At 40.8% G+C, this 24,345-nt stretch overlaps 2 protein-coding genes across 2 annotated transcripts in view; both read right to left on the bottom strand.

Annotated features, from left to right (window-relative positions):
* The window catches only part of LOC141905055 (small ribosomal subunit protein uS19-like), a 251,138-nt gene that overhangs the window by 142,058 nt on the left and 84,735 nt on the right, over nucleotides 1–24,345 (bottom strand). The gene's annotated exons all lie outside the window — the stretch shown is intronic.
* The window catches only part of LOC141905254 (uncharacterized), a 70,508-nt gene continuing 49,294 nt past the window's right edge, over nucleotides 3,132–24,345 (bottom strand). Inside the window, exons 8-11 of the mRNA XM_074794074.1 lie at nucleotides 22,089–22,150; nucleotides 13,778–13,934; nucleotides 8,423–9,036; nucleotides 3,132–3,734 (exon numbers count right to left, since the gene is read on the bottom strand). Coding sequence (XP_074650175.1) covers nucleotides 3,132–3,734; nucleotides 8,423–9,036; nucleotides 13,778–13,934; nucleotides 22,089–22,150 — 1,436 coding nt within the window. The remainder of the gene's footprint in view (nucleotides 3,735–8,422; nucleotides 9,037–13,777; nucleotides 13,935–22,088; nucleotides 22,151–24,345) is intronic.

Here is a 24,345-nt window from a genome sequence, read left to right as displayed (position 1 = left end):
TCTGACAGCCAGTCAAGGATTGAAGAGGGGGGGGGTATGGGGGTGATGGATGATGGGGAGAGTAAAGTATATTTAACCCATTCGAATCGAGGTCTCCTTCATTCCCACGTATTTGTTAGATACACAGCTAAGCTGCTGCGAGGTGAATCACAAGAAGTGTTTGTGTGGGGAAGGATTATAGTCATCACCCCTGCACCTCACCCCCTCCCCCTCTATCGCTGATAGAAATATATACGGGTTCAGTTTGACATGTCAGTAATCTGAAGCAAGGTGCGCGATTACGTCATCGTTATAGATCTGTCCTCAGATTCCTGCGGGATGTTTTAGGTGTTCAGTCTCCCCTCCCACTCCCTCCCTCCCACTCCCTCCCTCTCCCCTGATGTACCCCCTCACTCGCTGATGTATCCTCCGAGTGTTGTCATTAACTCCGGTTACAAAAGATCACGATTGAAATCAGTCAATCGGTAAAACCACACTCGATCTCAACCGTATCAGAAAACAAAACCAGACTAACCGAAAAAATTGAATTTTGAATTAATTAAAATTCCTGAATTGCCTTTGTGGTTGCACGCTGCCGGCCCAGCGAGAACTCTTGGCTTTCACCACCCACTTCAACGCCCGGTTTATTGAAGCCGAAAATCGCTACTCGAACTGCGCATTAACATCTAAAATGGGATGAACTTCTTGAAAATAGAGAATGATGCGTGTTGCGGGTCGCGCGTCCTACTCAAGGCCACGTGGCGTCTACGAGTAATGGCCATACGGTCTGAAAGAGATTCGAACACGTCGTTTATCATTTAAACTCGCGATACAAATCGCCGCAGCCGCAGAAATAGGCTGCGATTTATATTCCTGTGACAGCGTGTGTACCCGAGGGGGAGACTCGGTCAGGCTTATGCCGTTTGACTCTATTGTGCGGCTTCTACGACCTAATGATCCCCGGCAATACGCCTGCTTACAGTTCGATCGTCTGAGATCATTGGAGTGAGAGAAGTCGGGCTGCAGTTATCTATCAGTCATTAACTCTGCTTACAGCTTCAGAGCTTCAGCCGCCTCCTCTCACAATCAACACGATTTATACATTATCTCTGTGTAAGTAGACGTGACCAAGCGGTCAGAGAAAATCACCTCCCTCTAACCTGGTATCAATACTTCATAGCACACAGTTCTATAGAGATTAACAGTTTACATCGAGATCTTTTGAATCTGTGGAACTGAATCTGGGTAATTAGTGATTGTGTGGCCCGTAACCGTGGACAACAATCTATACGGCCTGGAACTGAAGACATTCACCTGGCATCAAGTCAGAACAGACTGCTGATAAAATAGATTTTCAAATAAATATGTTTGAGGTGAAATTCTGAACAGGTAAATTCTGCAGGACAATCAGAAGTTGTTGAGAATGTTGATTGAATGTATTGAGGAGTTGTAGCAGGATCCAGTCCGGTGCTCGATGAGTTACTAACGCGAAATCGACACTAAAAGCTACTTTTTCAGCAATAAATTCCTCTCATTGTCCGTCGCATGGTAATCGTAGAAATAATCAAAATGCATTAACGAGATGAGTGAGCGAGTGAGTGACCGCCCGCACTCACTGTGTGGTCATCTGAAACATGTGCTTACATTCCCATCAAACCAAATAAAATTAACATTAGTCAATCAGGTCTCTAAGTGTCACGAAGCTTCTCTAGTCTCTTTCTTCTCTTCTCTAGTCTCTCTCTTCTCTTCTCTCCTATCTATTTTCACTTAACTCCGTAGTTTTTGTATCATTTGTATATACTGTAACAGGATACGGATTCGAACTTTCTGGACCTGAACTATTGTTAAATTGTGCCTAGTTGATATTTTAAGGAAAGATCTGGAATGGTTCTAAGGGATGGAAAACTAGTGTAGGGTTTGCTGCCCAGGTGGTCTCGCATATTGATGGGATTCTGAGGTTTGAGCCGGTCACACGTGTGCATCGGCGCATCGTCCCAAATAGTGTCCTGAAGTTCGTAATAACGAGGTAACACTGTATTTTTGTATAATCTCACTGAAATCATGTACATATGAAATCCACAATAACACTGCCACCAACAGCGGCAGGGGCAGCAGCAGCAGCACCAGCAGCAGTGTCAGCAGCACCAGCAGCATCAGCATCGAGCAATTTTACAGATTGATAAAAACGTGTAGATAATATTCTCAAATGATCCTTTGAAACATGTTCATTGGGCCGCAAAGTTCAATTTACACAATTTTATGATTCAAAATAAATCTGATTTTCATATTGAGTATTAGATTAGTGGGACAGCCGGTGTCAGATCTGTGTTCGGTGAAACCAATGGGAAAATAATCGAATTAAACTATTTGCTTTCAAATGGAAATGATAATTCATTGAACCGCGTGATATAGCAGCAACAGACCAAATAGTCAGTCAATGCAGTATCACAAACTGGCGAAACAAGGAAATAAAGAAACGAAACAATTTTTTTTTTCAAAAACAAAATAAAAATGTAATGTACAAAATAAAACCAAGTCATGTTAACTAAACTGCATACATTTTACACCTACTCAAATAACCATCAGAGCTCTTTAAAAATCACAGAAGATAAGATAATTTATCGGCTACAAAATGCACTACTGAGTATTCCATGTTGTGAGGGCAGGGCACACTTCTGGGCACACAGTGCACGGGCACACTGTCTTCTGGGTACACAGTGCGCGGGCACACTGTCCTCTGGGTACACGGTGCGCGGGCCGTCGGCACACCTCTGAGTACAGGGTGCACGGGCACACCTCTGAGTACAGGGTGCACGGGCACACCTCTGAGTACAGGGTGCACGGGCACACCTCTGAGTACAGGGTGCACGGGCACACCTCTGAGTACAGGGTGCACGGGCACACCTCTGAGTACAGGGTGCACGGGCACACCTCTGAGTACAGGGTGCACGGGCACACCTCTGAGTACAGGGTGCACGGGCACACCTCTGGGTAAACAGTTTATGATAATAGTGGGTTCTAAATGCATTATGACAACTATTTATATTGAATGTGCAAAATATCGTAAGCTTTTAATTTACATGGCAGAAACAATGAACAAAAGCCGAAGCACCAAATAAGGGAATATCTTTCAAATGAAATTGACAAAGTGTCTATTTCTTAGAGAAAACTTTAACTACAGGTTTATGAATAGAGTGCGAGTTGTTTACACGAGTAGTTGGTAGTAAATTAGTGATGATTCTAGATGATTCCGTATCACTACATCTTCCCAGTAAACGAGGACGAGAATGATGACGTATCCTACGAGAAAACGAGTCTAAACTATCGTCTTTATTCGTTTTCCGTGTATTTTTACTATTGATATCGTAGGACATACATGGACCACGCGTATCGCTGGACATACCTGGACCACGTGTATCGCTGGACATACATGGACCACGTTGATCTAACATTGTATGGTGTGAAAATACAGAAAAGTCTATTAACAAATCATCTTTTCTCTTCTCTTTCTTGTTATTGATTTTCGCCGATGTGAAATACTGAATGGGTGATCTGAGTGGAGGTGGCCGACCCTTATTGTCGACCATTGTAGTTTTACTCCTCAGCATCCCGACCGGTTTGATGGTTTGACGTGATGGTTGTTGCTGTCTAGCGGGGACCAATGCTCGTTGCGGGTAGTGTTTCTTATAACTAGTTTCCGGCAGGTCGTAGTTCCATGATGTATACTTTGATGCTTGTTTCTGATGTTCCAATAACTGCAAAATACAAATATAAAACAGGTACAAATAATGGTATTAGTGAAAACAATCTTTGATGTACAGCGAATTCAGCAGTCGGCAGAAATTTGCTAAATCGTGTTTAAGAATGATTTCGTCAACAGAATCTAGTTTTCTCTATTTAGTTGTAAGTGTGGTGTTTATAGCATAAACAATTACAGCAGTATCGAATGATATTCATACATTCCTCACACTGTCCCTTCAGATAGTGATAAACCACATTATTTAACGTTTAGTTATGCGTACACTCAGCAGTTCATTGGGATTCCACGTGAAGAATCACAGATATCAGTGGCCCTTTACACGTGCAACACAATTCCTAAACTCTTCAGATTCCTAAAAATGATTTCTTTTCTCACTTCGAACGTGATTCAAAAAGTGTTTGCGTTATAAAAACTGATGATGGTTTGACAGAGTGTTTTGTGTCATCTGTCTACTGATAGATTCAATTTGTCACTCAATTCTAATCCATGAAACATATTTCCAAATGTTACATTTGAAATCCGAAAAGTCAATTGATCTCTTCGATATGTTACAGCAACTAACTCGGATTCCATCGGATCATGAATCCAAAACACCCGGTAATAAATGAACATATGGGGCCCCGATACAGAGGAACCCTTTGACTAATGGATTTATGAATTAGAACAAGGCTAAGATCAACCCGATAAAACCAACCTCTGACTTTAGATCAATCACCAGTAAAATTGCTAATAATTCAAACTATTCGCTATAGAATGATAAAGGCTTAAGTAATTCTGCACTATTGCCGCTATAACACTGACGTGTATAACGGTCCAGTAAGTTGTAATGCGGTCATCATGTGCGGCTTGTATTAGTGACACGGTGAGATATTAACGTGTCATCAAATCACTGAGCAGAAAATGCAACAGAACTCGGCGATTTATATCGAGCAACTTTCATCAGGCTTCGATTTCATTTCTCTTAATGAAAATGTCTCACCCCGGGCGCGTCGATTCACTGTTTAACCCGCATCTTATCGTGTGAAACTTAAGGCGTTTATGTTTTCACAGTTGTTGACATTAGCAATGAACATCTTCTGATGGGTTAAACCTCGTATAAAGAGCTTGTTTCCTCGTTCGAACCGTTCTACGAGCGATTAGAAATAAGAAATCTTTCATTATGTATTTATTCGATTCGATGTAGCGTTTCGAGATTTAACGATGAATTATGAATTTGATATTTAAAACTGTCTAATCTTCGCTTCAAAAATTCTTAATTTGACTTTTCTTTCCGCCAACCCGTCCACACCTCGTCGACACTGATGTGACTTTGAATTTATAATCTCTCGGATTATTTGACACTAGAATTAAGTGTGAAAAAGAGGTTGAATTCATATTTCAAGATTCAAAATTGAGTCATACTCAGAAATGTGAGATTTCTTCACGTGGTGGCTTCTAAAAAATTCATGATTTAAATTTCAATTTTCCGTAAATTTGAAACCAGCGAATAAAAGGGCGAATGAAAAAGAAAATGTTGAACCGTTAGAACCAGATGAAGTTCATTCCCAATTCGTTTTGATTGTTGAGAAATAAATCCCTCAACAACCGAAGCAGTTCTTTCTATACAGCGCTTTAGTTCAGCTCGAACTTATAGTTAAAATAAGCTGCATTTTCGGAGTTAAAAACCATAACTCGCAACTGTGAAACTGGATCCTGAGTTAAAACCTGACGATATTTTCGAATATAAAAGAAATGAATCTAATTGATCTCGCTGTTTGTGTCCGACTGAACCAACGACTGCCGAGACTCGAGTCGTTTAAGAATGATAGTTTCTGCTCGAGGCTTTAACATGGCAATTGATAAATCAAACAACACTTAATAAAACTGAAAACTCTGATTCAGAAGAATTCTATGTGTGTAATATCCTGAATCTAGCCGCCGATAGCAACATTTTAATATCACAGTCCTCTCATCCAACCGGAAACTCTCTGGAAGATCAACGTAGCCAAGTGTTGTAAACACTATTTCATCAGTTTGTAAGGTTTCACATCATTCGAAATTTTGATTCTTTCATAAATTTTAGATTTACTAAGTATTCGGTATAAGTGGGTTTTAACATTTTCCACCTGACTGGGATTCGATCTAAGTGGCATGGAGGCCCTGCTGCATTCCTCTCGACCGAGGTTCGAACCTGATGGCATCGCGAGACTCGGTCAAGTTAACCCTTTATCTCGCGATGCCGCCAGGTTCGAATCCCTACCGAGGAGGGTGGTAGTTTTTCATGGCTATCATAAAATCTGTAAGAATTTTGCGAGATTTCAACATAATTTGAGATTTCAATTTCAAATTGTTGAGATTTACAAAAAGTTCAATCAATTTCGAGCAATCGAAGAATCTGAATTAAAAAGACAAGATCAGAAAGAGCTAGGAATATTATTGTTTGCGCATAATTAAAGGGTGACGCGCGGTGAAGCCGTTTCCAGTGGTTCAACTATTTCACCAGCAGTTCCTTCAGGCGCAAGCCTTATACTGATTATTATTGTCAAAAGTTTCATCAATTTCACGTGAAACAATGTGTATGGCTGCTCGAGTATCGGAGAGAGAGCCATGAGCTATACTCAATCAAACATCACAGACGACTCCGAGGCTACCGGATAATGGTTTCTATAACGGTAAAGTAGTCGGCCCGGTATAATTCTTTCCACGTCAATGCACGGGTCTCATTTGCCTCATGCCACAACATTTTTGATTCCATATTTCATATTCCACATCAAAAGGCCAAGACGAGGAACAAGGCGTAATGATTTTAGCCCCGTTCCCCGAACGTCAATTAGCCGTCATTATATTCTAATTCTCGGGTCTTTTCATCGGAGAAACAGCGAATTAACTCTGACTTAGTCTGGCTTATGATCGACTTAGGTCACACGCTTACACAACGTTGTAACTCTAATTTTGCCAATTTTCTAGCATTTCTTGAACTTGATGAGCTCGGCTGCGGTATCCGCAGCGCCGGTATCCGCAGGCAGGTCACCGCTGATGCATTTTATGTGTACAGATTTATTGAACGCAGGTGAAGCGAATAAAAACTGCCTCGCGACATCGTCTTATACCAGCGAAATCACGGTGAGCCCGAGTATTAGTGTTAACCATAAGGCATAGGTTAACTTGAGTCTTGTTATTTGGAAATAGCTGATGGAAAAGACTTTGTTTCGTGTCTATCGAGGTACCCAACTTTAATCCTCAGGGATGGAGGTCGGTGGCCGGCCCAGAGTTTGATATCTCATATCATTACAGGACTGGGCTTCATAGATATGGGACCAAAGTAATATTTTTTAGCTGGCAAAATTTAAGAGATTTGTCAATCATGGTTTCTCACTGTTACTATGGGGCTTGTCCTTACCCAGAGTGAGGATTTACTTCAGTCTATGAAACCAAGCAGAAGGCTCACTCCAGGGACCTTTATAATGACACTCCCGCAACCTACACAGTCACCTATAACAGAAACTGAATATAATCTACAGATGACAACTGGTGATTGAAACCTCAACTGGATGGGTTTGATCTGATATGTCCGAAAGTCGTAAGTAAAAAAAGTTCTCTTTATTGGCAGACTATTGGCTGGAGCTGTTGAGAGGTATATCGAGCACTAATGTGTAGTTCTATCAGTGTGTGATCTGCGCACTATTCACTGATGAGTTGATAACCACCGCCGCTGTTTAAACAACCTAACCCTGTTTTATCGGATTGTTTACAACGCGTTACGTCGGACAGATTCCCCCCTCTCTCTCTCCCTCTCTCTCTCTTTCTCTCTTTCTCTCTCTATCTCTCTTGCGCTCGCCGACTGCGCCCGGGTCCAAAGAGATAATATTAGTTTACCATTGACTGTACAGTCTGTTGAAGGGTTGCATTAGGCTCGAGTTGGATCATGTCACACGCGGATAAAAGCATGAAAACCAACACGAGCTGCTATTCATTTAACAGCCATTCTATGACAGATTAAATTAATCAAGTTTCCATGTAGTATTTTTCAAACAGTCGCGATGATGATGGTTTCATAGCGAGAGAGAGACAACAGAGTTTATAACCTATCGGTAACATCACTGACTGCCAGGAGGAGGGTATCTAATGCCCTCACACTTCCGTTACCTCGAAATCAGCGCGTGCAACAGTAGGCACATGAAACCCGCACTCCAACCCTTACACAAGAAACCCGCACTCCAACCCTTACTCAAGAAACCCGCACTCCAACCCTTACACAAGAAACCCGCACTCCAACCCTTACACAAGAAACCCGCACTCCAACCCTTACACAAGAAACCCGCACTCCAACCCTTACACAAGAATACACAAATATTTAATTTGCAGGGCCCTATATACCAGGAACTACCAGAGATAATTTCTAACAGGTTTAACGGATTTAGTAACATAGAAAACTGATTTTCATTATTGAATAACTTTTTTCCCAGGTATTTATCCATTGGCGATATGAACATGAAATTAGAGAACATATTGATCTCTATAAGCCTAAGAATGAACCAACTACAGAATCGGACACAGTGTGATTGGGGTTTGAGAGATGGCTTGATACTAATTATTAACAACTAAAACTTGTTGTCTATAGGATTTACTTCTCTAGACTGATGGGTCTCGTAAACACGTTATAAAACATATAGAAATATATTATTCAGTAGTTGATAATCTTACCATCCTATTATAGAAATTGTTAGTTTCTCCGCTCATGTTGTTCGGTGCAGCCCACGTGTTGTGTCTTTGTAGTTTCAGGATTCGACCCGGTTTTAACATCGATGATACAACTCGAGGTGCAGTTGAGTCTTCAGGTTGTGAATGGTCGACACGCACGACCGGGGTAAGCGAGGGTCTCGTATTCAACGCATCAACCGGCACGAACCCGATACTGTTCACCGAACAGTACGGAGATTCAATATCTCGAGTTGAAACGCTGAATTTCTCCTGGCGAGATTTGCTTCTAGATTTAGTGCGACTGATCGCGGTTATAGAATTCTTACGGCGGTTTAGTGAATATGGAATATCACTGGTTACTGTAGCAGAGGCCGCAGAATTTTTACTGTCTGTTATAGGACATTGTTCATCATCGTTTGTGTTCTCTTCACCAGTACAGTTCGTATCATCATTATCTGTGATCGGATCCTCCAGTTTATCGTTCTCAACAGGAGTTTGCCAGTTTGAAGTTATTAGTTCCTCCTCGTGCGATACGGGATCGGATAATTTAGGCGAGTCGCATCTCGCCGTTCCGGGACTCGCCTCTCGCTGCATGACGTCCGGGCTAAAAACCATTCCTAAAAAACAGATTTAAAGACATGACTAATGCAAAGGTGGGCGCCAATTTGAAGTACACTTAGAAAGAGCTCGGGCTAATCATTTGATGTTGAGAGGCTCAGCCACATTCAAACTACACTGACTTTTATAATACATCCATCAAATTTATGAAACTCGGAAATCAAAAAAGAACTTTTCATCCGACGCAGACACAGAGAGCAGTGAATGGATCTTCACTTATTATCAATGCTCATAATACAAGATGGTCATAGGGCAATAAAACCATAAACTCCCGTATTGTAAAACTATAATAAAACCAATTTGAATCGGGATGAATGAAGTATTCGGGATGTGACATCACGAAATGACAGTTCAACTTAACACTTCTTTCTGGAGATGTTTTACAATATGAAAAGGGTCGTCACCCCAATAAAAAACTCATAAATACCGTTATTACACTTGACCGCGTACAATCATCAAACTATACCCACTAACCCCCTTATACACTACAAATAACCGAATAGAAATTATTACTAAATGACCCCGTATTGTCAGGGTCTTCAGGAGGTGATGTCAAGCTGGTCATCCCATAGAACTCGGTCACCCCAGAATGCCCATAGAGCCCAGTGAACCAAGCCTAGAGACCAGTGAGCCAAGCCTGGAGTCCAGTGTGCCAAGCATAGAGCCAGTGAGCCCAGTTAGCCCAGCATGAAGCCCAGTGAGCCAAGCATAGAGCCAGTGAGCCAAGCATAGAGCTCAGTGAGCCCAGCGCAGAGACCAGTGAGCCAAGCATAGAGACCAGTGAGTCAAGCGTGGAGCCAGTAAGCCCAGTTAGCCCAGCATGAAGCCCAGTGAGCCCAGTGAGCCAAGCATAGAACCAGTGAGCCCAGTGAGCCCAGTGAGCCAAGCATAGAACCAAGCAGCTCTATATAGAGCCCAGTAAGCGGGTATATTGTGTACTACCAGACAACCATAACCTGCCACAAGTCACATGATACCAAGACCTACAGTTGACTTTCACTCATAAATCGATTTCTTCGCTGATCTAACTTAGCTCGGGCTAGAATCAGTTTTAGAATCAGTTAAGGAGTTGATCGTTTTGTAAAACTGGGCCCTGCATGGTAACCTGAAGCCTATATCAGAGCATATCTCAAAATCAAGTCTGTACCACCTTACTCACATCCAAACCACGATTTAAGCCACGTATCTTAAGTTTCGATTTTAGTTTCACTTTCTAGGATTATAACCATCAGAAATGAACTGAATAAAAGACAAACTTTAATCCGTTTGGCGTTTGATGGATTACGATAGTGGTATTAAACCAACTCACTATACCCGGATGATTTATATGTAGATATAAACATTTATATGAAGCAAATTTCGCTATAATCTGATTCAAACTGCTGCAGATTTACATAGATATCGCCTAACGATCACGAAATATATTTGAAAATTAATCAAATTTAGGGGGGAGGCTTTATTCGACGTATTATTGTTAAACAGGATTTAGTGAATAATCGCACGAATGACGGTTTTCAATTCACGAAAATATTCAAGCTTAATAAATTTCTACACAAGAAACGAAACTTTTTTTTCGTTTTTCGACACAAGAAAAAAATCTAAATGCGCTCGAGGTGAAATGTACACAAGAATTAGTATATTTTTGTCTAGCTATACAATTCCTGGAGAATTGTGTCTGGCTTTAGATATACGAATAAAACCGAGCGAGTTTTTTTTAAAACGTCCACAGTTTCTATGAATATCAATAGTAGCCACATTATCTCATATGTAAATCTAATCGATAAATACAACTCGTTTTATTGAACTCTCTCTGAATTCTGCGGGTTTTTATTTGTCAAAAAACACACTGACGAGAATGTTTTTTTCATCGTTCACCCGCTGGTGTTGACCCCTGGCCAGCTGAAGTGTGAGATAAAGAATAGACAATGGGTCAAATATAAGGTCGTCTATAGTAAAACTGAACAATATCTAATCTACGGTGAATATTATGACAAGGAGTAAGAACCACGATCACAAAGTTTGTTTTTAATCGTATCAAATTTCATGATTTTATATGTTACCGATTCATATATATGATATAGTATTACACAACACAGCTTGTATTTCTAAAACAGCGCGTGTGACGTCGTGTTCAGCTACCTTACAACAGCTTGTCATATAGCTGATGTAAAAACTATACGAGCGGGCAGACATACGAGAGCCAACGGGCCAGTCTTTCATTTTATTCATCAAATTACGTGCAGGATTTATTTTCATTTAGTGTAGGATCCCCCATATTTCAATGGACTGCTGAAGGATCCACCATTCCCTGTTTGAATTTAGACTGGTGAAGGATTCGAAAACGAATTCATCCTTGGTTTTTTATGATTAATGATTGTCAATTCGTCACGGCGGGTTTTAGTTGAAGTAGAACCCGAACAGACACACACACCGCGGTCCTTGAGGTCATATTATCAGGTCACACGTGGTGAAACTGATGAGTTCGAGTAATTCGAACCCAAATCTCGTGTTCAAGTTGAACATATGTCATTAGTATACGATTTTAAAGTCACAAATTGAGCTTCGACACTTCAAAACATCAACAATAGGTTTAAAAACTATATGTACTGTTTCACACTGTGTATTATGATGTATTATATTAGTGTCGTATCGTGGAAAACGTGTGGAAATTCACAGGTAAAATTCATTGATGAAACGCTCTGTTCTTGTTGTTAGGATAACAAAAACTAAATCCGCACTTAAAAATCAAAGATGATTCCTTGAGCTAGTGTAATTAATTCGATGTTTCAACTTTATCTTGATAGTTATCTTCAGGAATACTAACTATCGATGACTATAAGGATATAGTCGAAACATCGAATAAACTACAATAGTTCAAGGAATACAGTATTCCTGAAGATGACTATTAGGATAAAGTCGAAACGTCGAATAAACTACACTAGCTCTTTTTCATTCTTCGTGTCAGATTTTTGATATAATCAAAAGTGAGTTTAAATAGAATGAGAGAGGTGGTGGTTCGTGATTCAACTCCATTGGAAATAGACTTAATGCCTGGTAGTCTGGTGTAGGTTGGTCTACTGGGTCATTACAGTACCCGGTAGACCGTCCAATTAGGAAACGGCATGCAACCGGAGCTTCTACCTAAAACACAATTAACTCGTCAATATTAAACCCATAGTCTGTTCATACGCCGATTAATAGCCGTAAAAATAAACAGAATTTTACGATCTCGGCCAATAATACAATAATATCAATTATTCATTTTTAATATAATTTAGCAGCTAATCAGTTTGAGCTGCATGTTGTGTGCTGGTTATAACCGGTCATAATTATACGATAATTTGTGGTTTATTTTTACAGCCGTTTTGGGAATTGCACCAGAAAACCAACCGGCGGAGTGAGATACCAGCGAGACCAGAGAGGGGAGAGGGGAGAGGGGAGAGGGGAGAGGGAGGGGAGAAAGGAGAGGGGAGAGGGGAGAGGTGAGGGGAGAGGTGAGGAGAGAGGAAAGGAGAGAGGGGAGAGGAGAGGAGAGAGGAGAGGAGAGGAGAGAGGAGAGGAGAGGAGAGGAGAGAGGAGAGAGGAGAGAGGAGAGAGGAGAGAGGAGAGAGAGGGGAGAGGGGAGAGGGGAGAGGGGAGAGAGAGGAGAGAGGAGAGAGGAGAGAGGAGAGAGAGGAGAGAGGAGAGAGAGGAGAGAGAGGAGAGAGTAGAGAGGAGAGAGTGGTGACTGTTGACAAACTGGTGTTCAAACTTCTGTCATAATTGTCGCGTGAATGTTGATATCTGAGTCGTCAGTGTTTTGCACGGTATTTTCTGGTTGATATCTATTGAAGAAGTGATTCGAATCTTATGATTGATGCATCTCTTTTCGCTGCAAAGCGTCACACAGTGAATTGTATGCATTAGAAATCGTGAATTAGTGAAACAACTCGAAAGCTCACAGCTGTACAGATTGTGATCATCCACGCTTCTAGAAACGATGTACTTCATTTTTACCTATCATGATTGATTAAACATTTTGAATCAAATTTACATGAAATTATTGACGGTTTAGAAGATTTTTTTTCCAAACGAAACAAAGCAATGAAACTGGTGTTGAAGGAAACTCAGTAACATCACCGCACCTCATATTTCAGACAATAAATTGATTGTATTGTATTCGAGATATTTCTATCCGATAAAACCTTTTAAATACAATACTTTAACAATAGCAAAAGCTACATAATATCACAACCCTGTAATGTCGCCTGAAGGTGAGGTTTAAGTATACCTGCAGGGCTTACTGCTATGTAATTTAAAAACTTACACTTTGAATTTAATGAAGTATATTTATATATATACAGAGTGACTTTTATAAATGCAAGCGGACTGATCTGATGGATTAGGTCTCGCGATTGAAAATGATATCTCTGGCTAATTTTGATAATGGATTCAATCTTTTTGATTCCCTTTTATCAAAGTATATTCATAGTGGATTTTGTTCATATATAGATTAATTTGATGTACTTTCTACAGTTTTAAAATGTACTGATTTACTTTTATCTATAAATCCAAAACTATGAATAAAAGAAGTGCGAAATGTTTCCTTGAGTTAACAATATGTTACACATCTAGTAATCGAGTTGTCCTAGGGATTCCAAAACTTTTGATATATTTTACATATCATCTAGTATTCCCGAAGATGACTATCGGGATCTCAAGCACACGCGGACCACGCGGACTAGGAGTGTGTGTATTTACCTGTTCTATCAGTCGGTTGTGGAGTTGGCGCGTAAAACTCAGCCAATGATATTGAAGTTTTCTCTCGTTTTATAACCGGGTAATCAACGATCTCTTTACAATTCTCGACTTCTTCGTCCTCATCGTCAGAATCGAAATCCGAGGATAAACCGACATCCTGAAATATTCAATTCAAATTAATGAAATATCACTGAACGGAATAGTCAACCTGAAATTGCTGTTGCGTCACGTTTGTCAACAATTCAAACTCAACCGTTTTTAGCTCTTAGATATTCTTATTGTAATACTGTGGCACATGCAGGGTCTATAACTCTACTAACCCACTGCATTTATATCAAGTTACCTTTATTTCGTTTTTCTCGTGCTATTAATAGAATCGAGGAAATTGAAATGAAAGTTTTAAAGAACCTACTTTGGCTGGAGAGACCCCAACAAACGCTAGAGTCTGTATTATCTAAAACCCCTTTCCCTTGGTGCCCCGATCTACTTCAATAGAGATGTCAAATATTCGCTAAGTGCGGATTTTGATATCAACTAATTACAAACACGTGACTCGTTTTACTGTTACACAAATAGAAACAGTCGCTTTTGACCAAATTTACCACTAATTGTCAAACGGGTCAAAATAACAGAGATTGGTGGTAGACGTGTGGTACAACGCGTCAAGATTTATGGCTAATAAAACAATCTAAGAGCATGTGTTCATTCTAAAACCCATCGAGCCTTTGAGCCTCCGGGTTTAAAGAATACCTGCTATTTCTGCGTATAAACTTGTCATAACTTTATTATAAATCATTTCGTTTGATTCTGATGTCAATTAAAGCAGCGATATGTCGTGATCCCTGGTGGTTTATTGTTTTATTAACGACAGTTAGGTCTACGAGGGCAACCTTACCCGTGACACGTACTGATAGTCGGCTATTGTTCCCACATGGTCTCACGATCACTCTACCCAATTTAAATTCTAATATTCTCCGTTGGTCCGTTGGTATTAGCCCCGGGTTTTTATCACGTTCATATCGATCTAAGCCGTGGTGATCAAGCTCCTGTTTTTAGTGGTATCTTCCTCGCGAGGATTGTAGTTGTCAATTTTGCAATAAACCGCTAAGCCCCGTGTAAACCATAACGTAAACCCCAGACGCCAACCACTTTAACACAAAACACCGGTCAATAAATATATGGAACATGAAATCGTTTTTGAGAAATGTGTGACTGAGTTCGTGGCTCTAATTCCATCTACTCAAAGCGAATAAGCATTTTAACATTAAATTTTTCAAATGCACTCAAAACACACTAAACACGCTTTCATCTAAAATATATCAACTAACATTCGATTTTTACCAGTAGCAGCAGCAGCAGCAGCAGCAGCAGCAGCAGCAGCAACCATTAAAATGGTGTTTCTTTGCTTTTAGCGATGTTTGATACGGTTAAGCTTCGGGGCATAATCTATAAAGCTCTATGTCAGGAACTCTTAGCCCGACTGATAAACCTTTTTGATTGCATACAATCTTTTGACCCGTGACGCGATAAAGAGAAGAATTTCATCGAAAATCCGACATCATCTCAGACGGCTTAGTTTCCAGTATGAAATCGACGGTTCATGATGTTATGTTATTCATTCATTGGAAAACTAAATACCGGTCAATGACGTTTCGTCATTATAGTACAGACGAGTTTTCCATTTCATAAAAAACAGCCATGCTACAGTGGATAGCATTCGGGTGAATAGCACAGTCTCAGGGTGGATAGCACAGTCTGGGGGTGGATAGCACAGTCTCAGGGTGGATAGCACAGTCTGGGGGTGGATAGCACAGTCTCAGGGTGGATAGCACAATTTCGGGGTGGATAGCACAGTCTCGGGGTGGATAGCACAGTCTCGGGGTGGATTATGAAACTGTAAAAGGAAATGTGTAACTGATACCCTTTCCAAACTAATTCTAAAAGATTAGTTCAAACTGTGGCAGAAACTCATAAAAGAAAAACACTCTCTAATGGTATTTCTAAGAAGCTTGAAGCTGAATAGAAACTGTTAGCATGAGGTCTTTCCAAACTTGGTTTTAAGTCAATGATCAGTTGCTCAATTCAGGTAATTCACTATTATATTGACGATTGGGGTTTTTGGGGCTTGGTTCTGCTGGGGGAAGGGGGGGGGGGTGTTAATTGGATGTTGCGGCTGAAAACAAAACGTAGAGCAATTTCTAACTACAAATTTAAACTCACCCACAACAATCTTAATGACATCTGTAAAATTATCACACAATTTCTGTTTACCTCTAAATCATTGCGTATTTGAAACAATAGTAATCAAAGAATGATGGTAGTTTTATTGTTAGTGAATGGAGTGACCACACCTGACTAGTCACTGGTCACCACACCTGACTAGTCACTGGTCACCGAACCTGACTAGTCACTGGTCACCACACCTGACTGGTCACTGGTCACCACACCTGACTGGTCATCAGTCGACCACACCTGACTAGTCACTGGTCACCACACCTGACTAGTCACTGGTCACCACACCTGACTGGTCATCAGTCGACCACACCTGACTAGTCACTGGTCACCACACCTGACTGGTCACTGGTCACCACACCTGACTGGTCATCAGTCGACCACACCTGACTGGTCACTGGTCACCACGATGTCATCACACTGACCGGACACTAGAGCTCAGTGGTCTAGTGGTTAGCAAGCTCGGCTGGCACTCTCGAGACCCGGGTTCGAATCTAGGGTTAGGGTTACGGCTCACCTAGGGTTAGGGTTACCGGTGACACCGTGCTGGCTGCGATCTTGTAAAGTCACGGGCAGTATGGCAGCCATCTTGACTGCATCTTTAGATTTCGTTACAACTGAAGTAGTTTTTTTGGGCTTTTTTATTATCAGTGTCCAATCAATTAACCGTTTATTTTAAAGCGTGTTCTATCACAGTTATCAACAGGAATACTATTAGACGATGTAGTCGTAACGTCGAATAGATATCAGTTCAAAGGAACATTTCGGACTCTAATTATTGTTAACGTGTAGAGATTCTACAGCATCATCTTTAGAAGACGGTGTTGTTTCATCAATGGTTATCAATATATTGCTAATGCAACCACCATCAACACGATGTCACACATTATAACACTAAACAGAAACAGAAAATAATAACACGAATGTCTAGGTTCAAACCCCTTGACTCAGTAATTCCTTGGAGTAAAATATACTTGACTCATATCAAGGCGGTTACTATACAACTTACATAAGTCAGAATCCATTATTACAGTAGAGTCTGTGGAGTGTGTAGAGCTCAGCGTGGTTTTAATGTCAAGTATAACCTTCATACAAAATACCGTTTAATTTGACCAGAATTTAATCATTTTTTGTGTACGTCTATATCGCAGCGGCCTTTTCAAGCCACTTACTTGAACCTGGTTTTACAGTTAACCCCCCATCCTCCCCCCCAACGTGTCATTAATCAATTCCAATCAAACCATCGAATTTAATAATGAAATGGTCAAGTAAAAAAGCTCATATTCATTCACTTGTGATCATTTTCGAGGACGCACAAAACCCACTAAAAAAGTTGAAAAAAGGTGAAATTGACGCGTGTTCCTTGATGAACGTGAAATAGCCTGATATACCCTGATTATGGGTAGGGATATTGTAAGTATGAATGGCGTGAGTTGAAGGCTCATTAATGTTATAACAATAGCGTGTTAACACGGATCATCTGATCGCTTTACTGCGACTGAGTTAATCTCTTGGACCTGGTCTCAAGCTGTGCATTGTACAATATACATTATATCAATTATACGATTAGTAATGATTCTATACGTGAAGAAGAAGAAGACTTTCTCTCTGTATCGTCTCCACTGACGCACATTTCGTGTCGATACGATGACGGTAGTTTTTAAGCGGATAAAACTCCACGCGCGCTGGTCTTGGGTAAAAGTAAAGAAGCCTATATTCTGCGCTGACAGCGACAAATTTGTCACGAAATCAAGGTTGGACGATGGCAGAGTTAAGACCAGTCTCAAGAAGGCCCCCGATGGCTATCTATGCTATCAAGTTGTTCGTGATGCTGTAGGTTTGTCCACAAACAACTTGGCCGTTGTACGCGGATACTTTAGTGGGAAAAACAGTTTTGACACGGTATCTTTCCCTTACAATGTTGATTACGTGAAATTATCAAACACGACTCCAACATGCAGCAAATCTCATAATTCCCATTACAGATTAGAGGTTGCGGTAGCGAGGGAGAGAGAGGGGAGCAAAGATAAATCGTTCAGCCACATGCTGCCAAAGGTGGAAGATAATATAATTAATACTGCATAGTAAGTCACGACCTCAGATATAAGTCATACGACATCAGTTATCTTTAGATCAGCTTTTGTGATAAAGTAACTACGAACGACAGCCATTAATAATCAAATATAGCGCATGTATATGATACAGAAATACAGAGACAGGTTTAGGAGAACCTTTGACCAAGAAACTCTGCCATCACATCAGGATCCACATACCAGCCCCCTCCCCCTCCCAGATCTGTCACATTGCGTGAATCATAAAGGGATCTAGTACAGCTAATTTGGGCAAACTATTGAGCTCATGTGGGCTGAATATTGAGCTCATGTGGGCCATCTATTGAGCTAATGTGGGCTGAATATTGAACTAATGTGGGCTGAATATTGATCTAACATGGGCAAACATAACATAACATAACATAACATCATAAACTCAGCATTGTCTCAATGTATGTTATCTCAATGTTAACTCAAATTAGCTGTGCCAGGACCCCTTATACCTAATTTCATCATCAGATGAGATTGAAATCTACGGAATCAGCAGCAGCACCAGCAGCAGTATAGCTACTACCGCTGGTACTGGTGCAGTTGAGGCTGAGATGATCTGTAGTCGGTCGAGCGACAGTTGTCTAATTGCTTTTAGTTCAGTTTTAATGCTGTTAATCGGTGGTATTTCTGCGGTTCACCTGTGAGTCGAGTCGGTTTTTGACAGGCCACACTTTTTACGGCCCGGCCCACAGCTGTTAGAACGTGCTAGCAATTTCCAATTAGTCATTAAGCTAATTTCTCCGGAGAGCCGGCGGGAGCATCCTCCATCTTAACCTGACAACTCGGAGCAGTCCCAGAAGCGCTGTTACACTTTGTATAACGCATTTAGAAAAGATGAATTTTCAGAAATTTCAGACACCGGAATAAGGCAGCTCATTTGTGCGGCGACGCGGCGAGCAATATTCAAATAACACATTTTCACAGAATCGGCAAAATTCACTTAGAAACGATGCATCGAATTTGTCGTAATGGCTTCAATGCACGTGACACCTGAGGCCAGTAGCAGATTCGAGAGTTAGTCTGAGATTAGTCTTATATTTCGATAGCGAATCTAACGACTTAAGACCAGTCTTTAGATTAGATACCACTGTGGACCAGGAAACGATTTATATAGTATTTGAATCCAGATTGAAAATTATTTTTTCCGAAACGGCATTGAATAACTAAAACAGGCAAACCATGACATAGAACAAGCTCACAGTACAATATATATACCCGTGTAGGGCCGAATCGAAGGTCCTGTGCCCATGTAGGGCCGAATCGGAGGTTCTGTGCCCATGTAGGGCCGAATCGGAGGTCCTGTGCCCATGTAGGGCCGAATCGGAGGTCCTGTGCCCATGTAGTTCTCCTTAACCCTTCTAGAAACAGAGTGAACGGTATCATTGATAAAGTAAAGAAGCCGCTATGATTGATGGAAGTCGCGGCGACGCATGTGAAAATTCTCTTTTGAAATGAATTTCGTGTAGTACGCTATGATTAGTGCAATGCGATAGTACGATACCCCCTGAGATTGTATAATGTCATAGAACATCAGTCATCTTACATGCTGCTCTCTTTTCCCTCAGCTCTTTCCCTCTCTATTAATATTCACTGGAAAGTTCAAAAGAAAGATGAGTTTCGCTGTTGATAATTGTATTATAACTGGTGTAAGACTGAGTGAGTGTGTCAAATACGCCATCGAAAAACTAGTGTGAAATTCCTCATTACACACATAAGGGACTGTAAGAAGACTGAATGAGGAGAGAGTGAGGGCAGGGTGAGGACAGAGTGACGACTGTCTGAAGAATGAATGAACACAGAGTGCGGGCAGGGTGAGGGCAATGAGTTACGAATCGACTCGATAGAGTTGAATGAACTTATTTTGACGCGTCGATTCTAATTGATAACTGGTAGAACTGGGTCCTGAACTCTAGACCCAATAATCATCTATTTGATGTGAAATTCTTCAACAGGAGGCAGTGCCAGGCACGGGAGGTCTGAGTGCCTCCTCAGAGAGGATCTTTTATCAGACTGAGCCGTAGACGACACAGTTTTCTACTTTCTCTTCAGTAAGATACCGACCCGAAGAGCTCTTATTCCGTACGACGAGTAGATCTTGAGAGTTTTTCTTATTAAGTTATTTTTAATAAAGGGGCAACTTGGCCGGTTTTGAACGGAATAATGACTCGGTTCTGGGGAGACCACATCGAGCACCGACTTGCCTGACATGACTTTGACATTTGAGAGATTTTGACTTATTAAGTTATTGATGATAAAGACGACCACTTTACCGCGTACAACTAATTGTGTTTTAATATTTTCGCTGGTTTGTTTGATGAAGATTTCTGGTGTCAGCCGATGTCATAAAGGGTTAACAATAATTGCCTAATGTAGTCGCGTATCCCAGGAGGCTCGCCGCCACAAATGGCATCTTTTACTAGATAGAAGAAAAGAGCGCGGTCCCGATTCCACCTCGACAACGAGAGCCGGAAATCTAACGGATTAGGATAAACTGTCGAGAGGTTGAATAAAAAGGCATCGTTCAACTGAAAGAAAGGTCGTGATCATTGCGCAGTTTTACTGACAATGAAGATCGTTTTATTAACACAGGGCAATCAGCTAAATGGCGACGCCGTCGTTTTACAAAACATCCCCAACTCTACTCTACACAGTTCTATATAGACAGGCAGATACCGGAAATCTGAACGACCATAGATGCGCTTAAATTGTTGATATCATTATCTTCTTAGGGACGCGCTGGGTTTTTTCGTAAATGAGATTAGCTCAGGGCAAAAGCGCGTCGCGTCGGAGTTAAAAGCCGTAGTATGGGGTGAGTTAGACAATGAGACGGGGCGAGCAGCTGGTTGATTGAAACGTTATTATTCTCGGCAATTAATCGAGCTTCCTGCAACCGCAAATGTTTTTCGAATTTCCCGACAACAAAAGCCAACGTTAAAACCGCGAACAACCCGGCAATGTGGAGCATAGAATGAAATTTAGCTTTTGTCAACAGAGCTGAAAATGACAATACTGATAATGACGGTGCTGCACTCTCAGTATTGTGCGTTACAGACCTTAAAAATATTACGTTTTTATCATAATAGCAAAGTGTCACGTTTCCATTACAATTTGCGATGGGAGTCGCCCTTAAATGTAATGATGATCTCTATACCTCGCTTTATTCAATTCCTAATACTGAATGGGGAACCTCTGTTTCAACTATACAAGTGTTTGTCATACATTGGAACATTGGAACACGCTACTGCGAGCGGCCAGGGGGGGAGGTGCGGGCATATCGCTAGCCTGACTTATCTCATAGTGTCCCTGTTAGACGGGCTACCCCGAATACACATAAACTAACAAATCTGGAAGTAAATAGTGAGCATGACCTTAATGACCAGAGACATGAAAACCAAATGAAAAACAAGCCCGGTAAAACTTGTGACAAAAAACTAACCGCAATATCAGCAGCCGTATTATGCGCGATGATAAAATGATCTATGCTATAATGTGAAGGGTCAAAGAAAAAACTACTGATCGCGAGTCGAGAAATGTCTGTTATGATAAAACTGTTTATATATAAAACTATTGGGTGAACGAGGTTACAATAGTTTATACCGATATCAAATATAGCGATCTATACTGACGATAATAACGCTATTGACCTCGTGGTTTATTAGACAAAAAAAACAAACAACTATTTGATATATAACACAAGGGGTATCCCTGTAGATATCTATAGAGCGTGCAGTTATACCGCAATTCCAAATCGGGTCAGTGATCCTACGTGATCGCTGTCACTCCAGACAGGTGTATATGAGATCAATGATCCCACTTGATCGCTGTGACTCCAGCCTGGTGTATATGCGATCAGTGATCCCACTTGATCGCTGTCACTCGAGTATCAGGTGATACAACTTGGTTTAGACATTTAGTGCATGTGCTCACTTCACAAAATCACCAGAAACAGCTGCAATATTAGAGAGAGTTGAACCTACCTCATCGATCAATTCGTCATTAACTGTTGTCTCTCCACTGTCTCTTACTGAAGACAGCCAGCCTGGAATATTAGAAATATATTCATCAATTACAGCATCAAATAGCGGAGACTCTGACATCTATGACTGAACCATCACAGGAGTCGTAGGTGAGGTTTATCAAGAATGACCAAAATTCTTGACGAAACTTTTTAGTTTATTTCGGTTCAAAGTCATTCCTCAACCGGATTAACTAGTTTCTAGTCTTGTAATCAATTCGTTAACTAGTTTCTAGTTTTTTTTTCGTAAAAATTGGCGGATTCTGAGTAAGAATTCAAATGAAACATCCCGTATTAAACTGGGTTGATTTAACGGTTTCCGGCAGCTGCTGGCAGAGATACAATCATTAAAATTCCTGACCCGGCAAAAAAATCTTTAAAAAACGTGTTTTCAAGTGTAGCTTGATTTAAGACGAAATGACAATTAGAATACCCCGGTGAACTTGTACTAACAATACATATAGATCAATTAGTATCTTAATCGAGTCTAGTTTTCTATTGATATCGAGTAATAATCTGTGGGGCCCTTTAGGGTATCTGGTTCTATCCCTCTATTGTACCTGTACACATTAAAAGGTTCAGTATGGGATGACAATAACAGGTTGATGTGACGTATATTCAGGTTTTTTATTCTCTAGTCACCTGATGCTGTACGCTTTATTGCGCCTATAAAGAACAATGAAAAAACTAGTCAATTGTATTGAGTTATGAATATATCTATAGACGATGACGAGTGATAGAGAGAGAGAGAGATAGAGGGAAGGGGAGAGGGGGAGAGGGAGGGAGATGGGAGAATGTCATTTAAATGATTGATTCAATATGACAGGTGCAAGAAACTCGTCTAAGACTTTTACAATAAGGATTTTCAGATATGAGAGATTGAGGAAACACCAGACCCCCTCTTTCTCCTCTCTCATCTCCCCCTCTCTCATCTCTCCCTCCTCTCTCCCCCCTCCTCCAGATCTCTCAGATCTTGTCACTCTCATTGTCGTTGCTGGCCCCGCTGTCGTTTATTAAGCATTTCTGTTGCCTTTATCACATTCCCTGGTTATCCTATAACACCAGTGTTAAGTCCCTATCACTCACCCCCCTGCGCTTTGTTATCCGTTTATGACATTTTTGTACCATTATTCAATTATGATATATATTTTATTCATACAGTTTATAGTAGCGGTAATTTTTGGAATAACAATGTCGTCTATGGTCGATTCAGTTTTAGATTTCTGTTTTAGCACCTGTCACTGTCTCTTCAGTTCCCCAATAACACATTTATGGCATTGACGTCAACCTTTAAATTGCAAATTAGGCTTCAAGTATCCAAAGTCATAACACACAGCACTTCTCTCAATTTAGTTCCATATGTAAAATTATATCTTTTTTTCTTCATAATATAACTATAGGTAACAGCTTTAATTGCGAGGTGTCTGGAACCGAATACAAGTAATAAGCCCCGAACAACCTTGAACAACCTTGAACAACCTTACTTTCTATTTAGCTCTTCTTTAAATGTGTAAAAAATTTGAAACTGTTTTAACAGTCGCGATCACACGGACACGATTTGACCCGAGCCAAATTAGCACGAATCAGGCCCCAGCCAAATTTTGGCCCGTGCCTAATTAGAGAGCGCGTTCAGAGGCAAACCACTCACTCGATACTAACCAATTCTGAAACAAAGCAAAGTCACTTCTGGAACCAGTTGCAATTCAAACGCGATGATTTTGCCCATGCTAAGATTTAGCTCGGGCCTGGTCATACGTCTTTGGTCGGGTCAAAAATGCTCGTGTGATCGCGGCTGCCCGTATAGTTTGTATGATATCTGTATCTGTTTACTTGAGGTTCAAGAAATCGTGGGGTCCGTTTCATAGTATCATTGATAATGGAAGCTTTAATGAAATGTTAAATCTGTCTGTGAAATGGCCCCCGAATCGAATGGAGATATATCTATCAAGCCAAGACCCTTCAATATGGGAAGAGGTGACTTTCTGAAAAGATTTGCTCATTTTCTGCGATCTTCATCAATGAATTGATTTGTAGAAACAATAACTGCACTATTTCCCACGCCGATAATGGAAGAGTCACAACTCCTTACAATGATATCAATATCTCACGAGTTTCACCTGTTATTGGCTTCATCGCAAATTGAACGTTGTCTCGTGAAACAGGATCACAAAAACCAGCGACTACCAGTTCCACAGTTCCGAGTTAACATTTGACTCAGA

Source organism: Tubulanus polymorphus, chromosome 5 (assembly GCF_964204645.1).
Source record: "Tubulanus polymorphus chromosome 5, tnTubPoly1.2, whole genome shotgun sequence".
Taxonomy (NCBI): Eukaryota; Metazoa; Nemertea; class Palaeonemertea; order Tubulaniformes; family Tubulanidae; genus Tubulanus; species Tubulanus polymorphus.
This window is presented reverse-complemented; position numbering and strand designations above follow the sequence as displayed.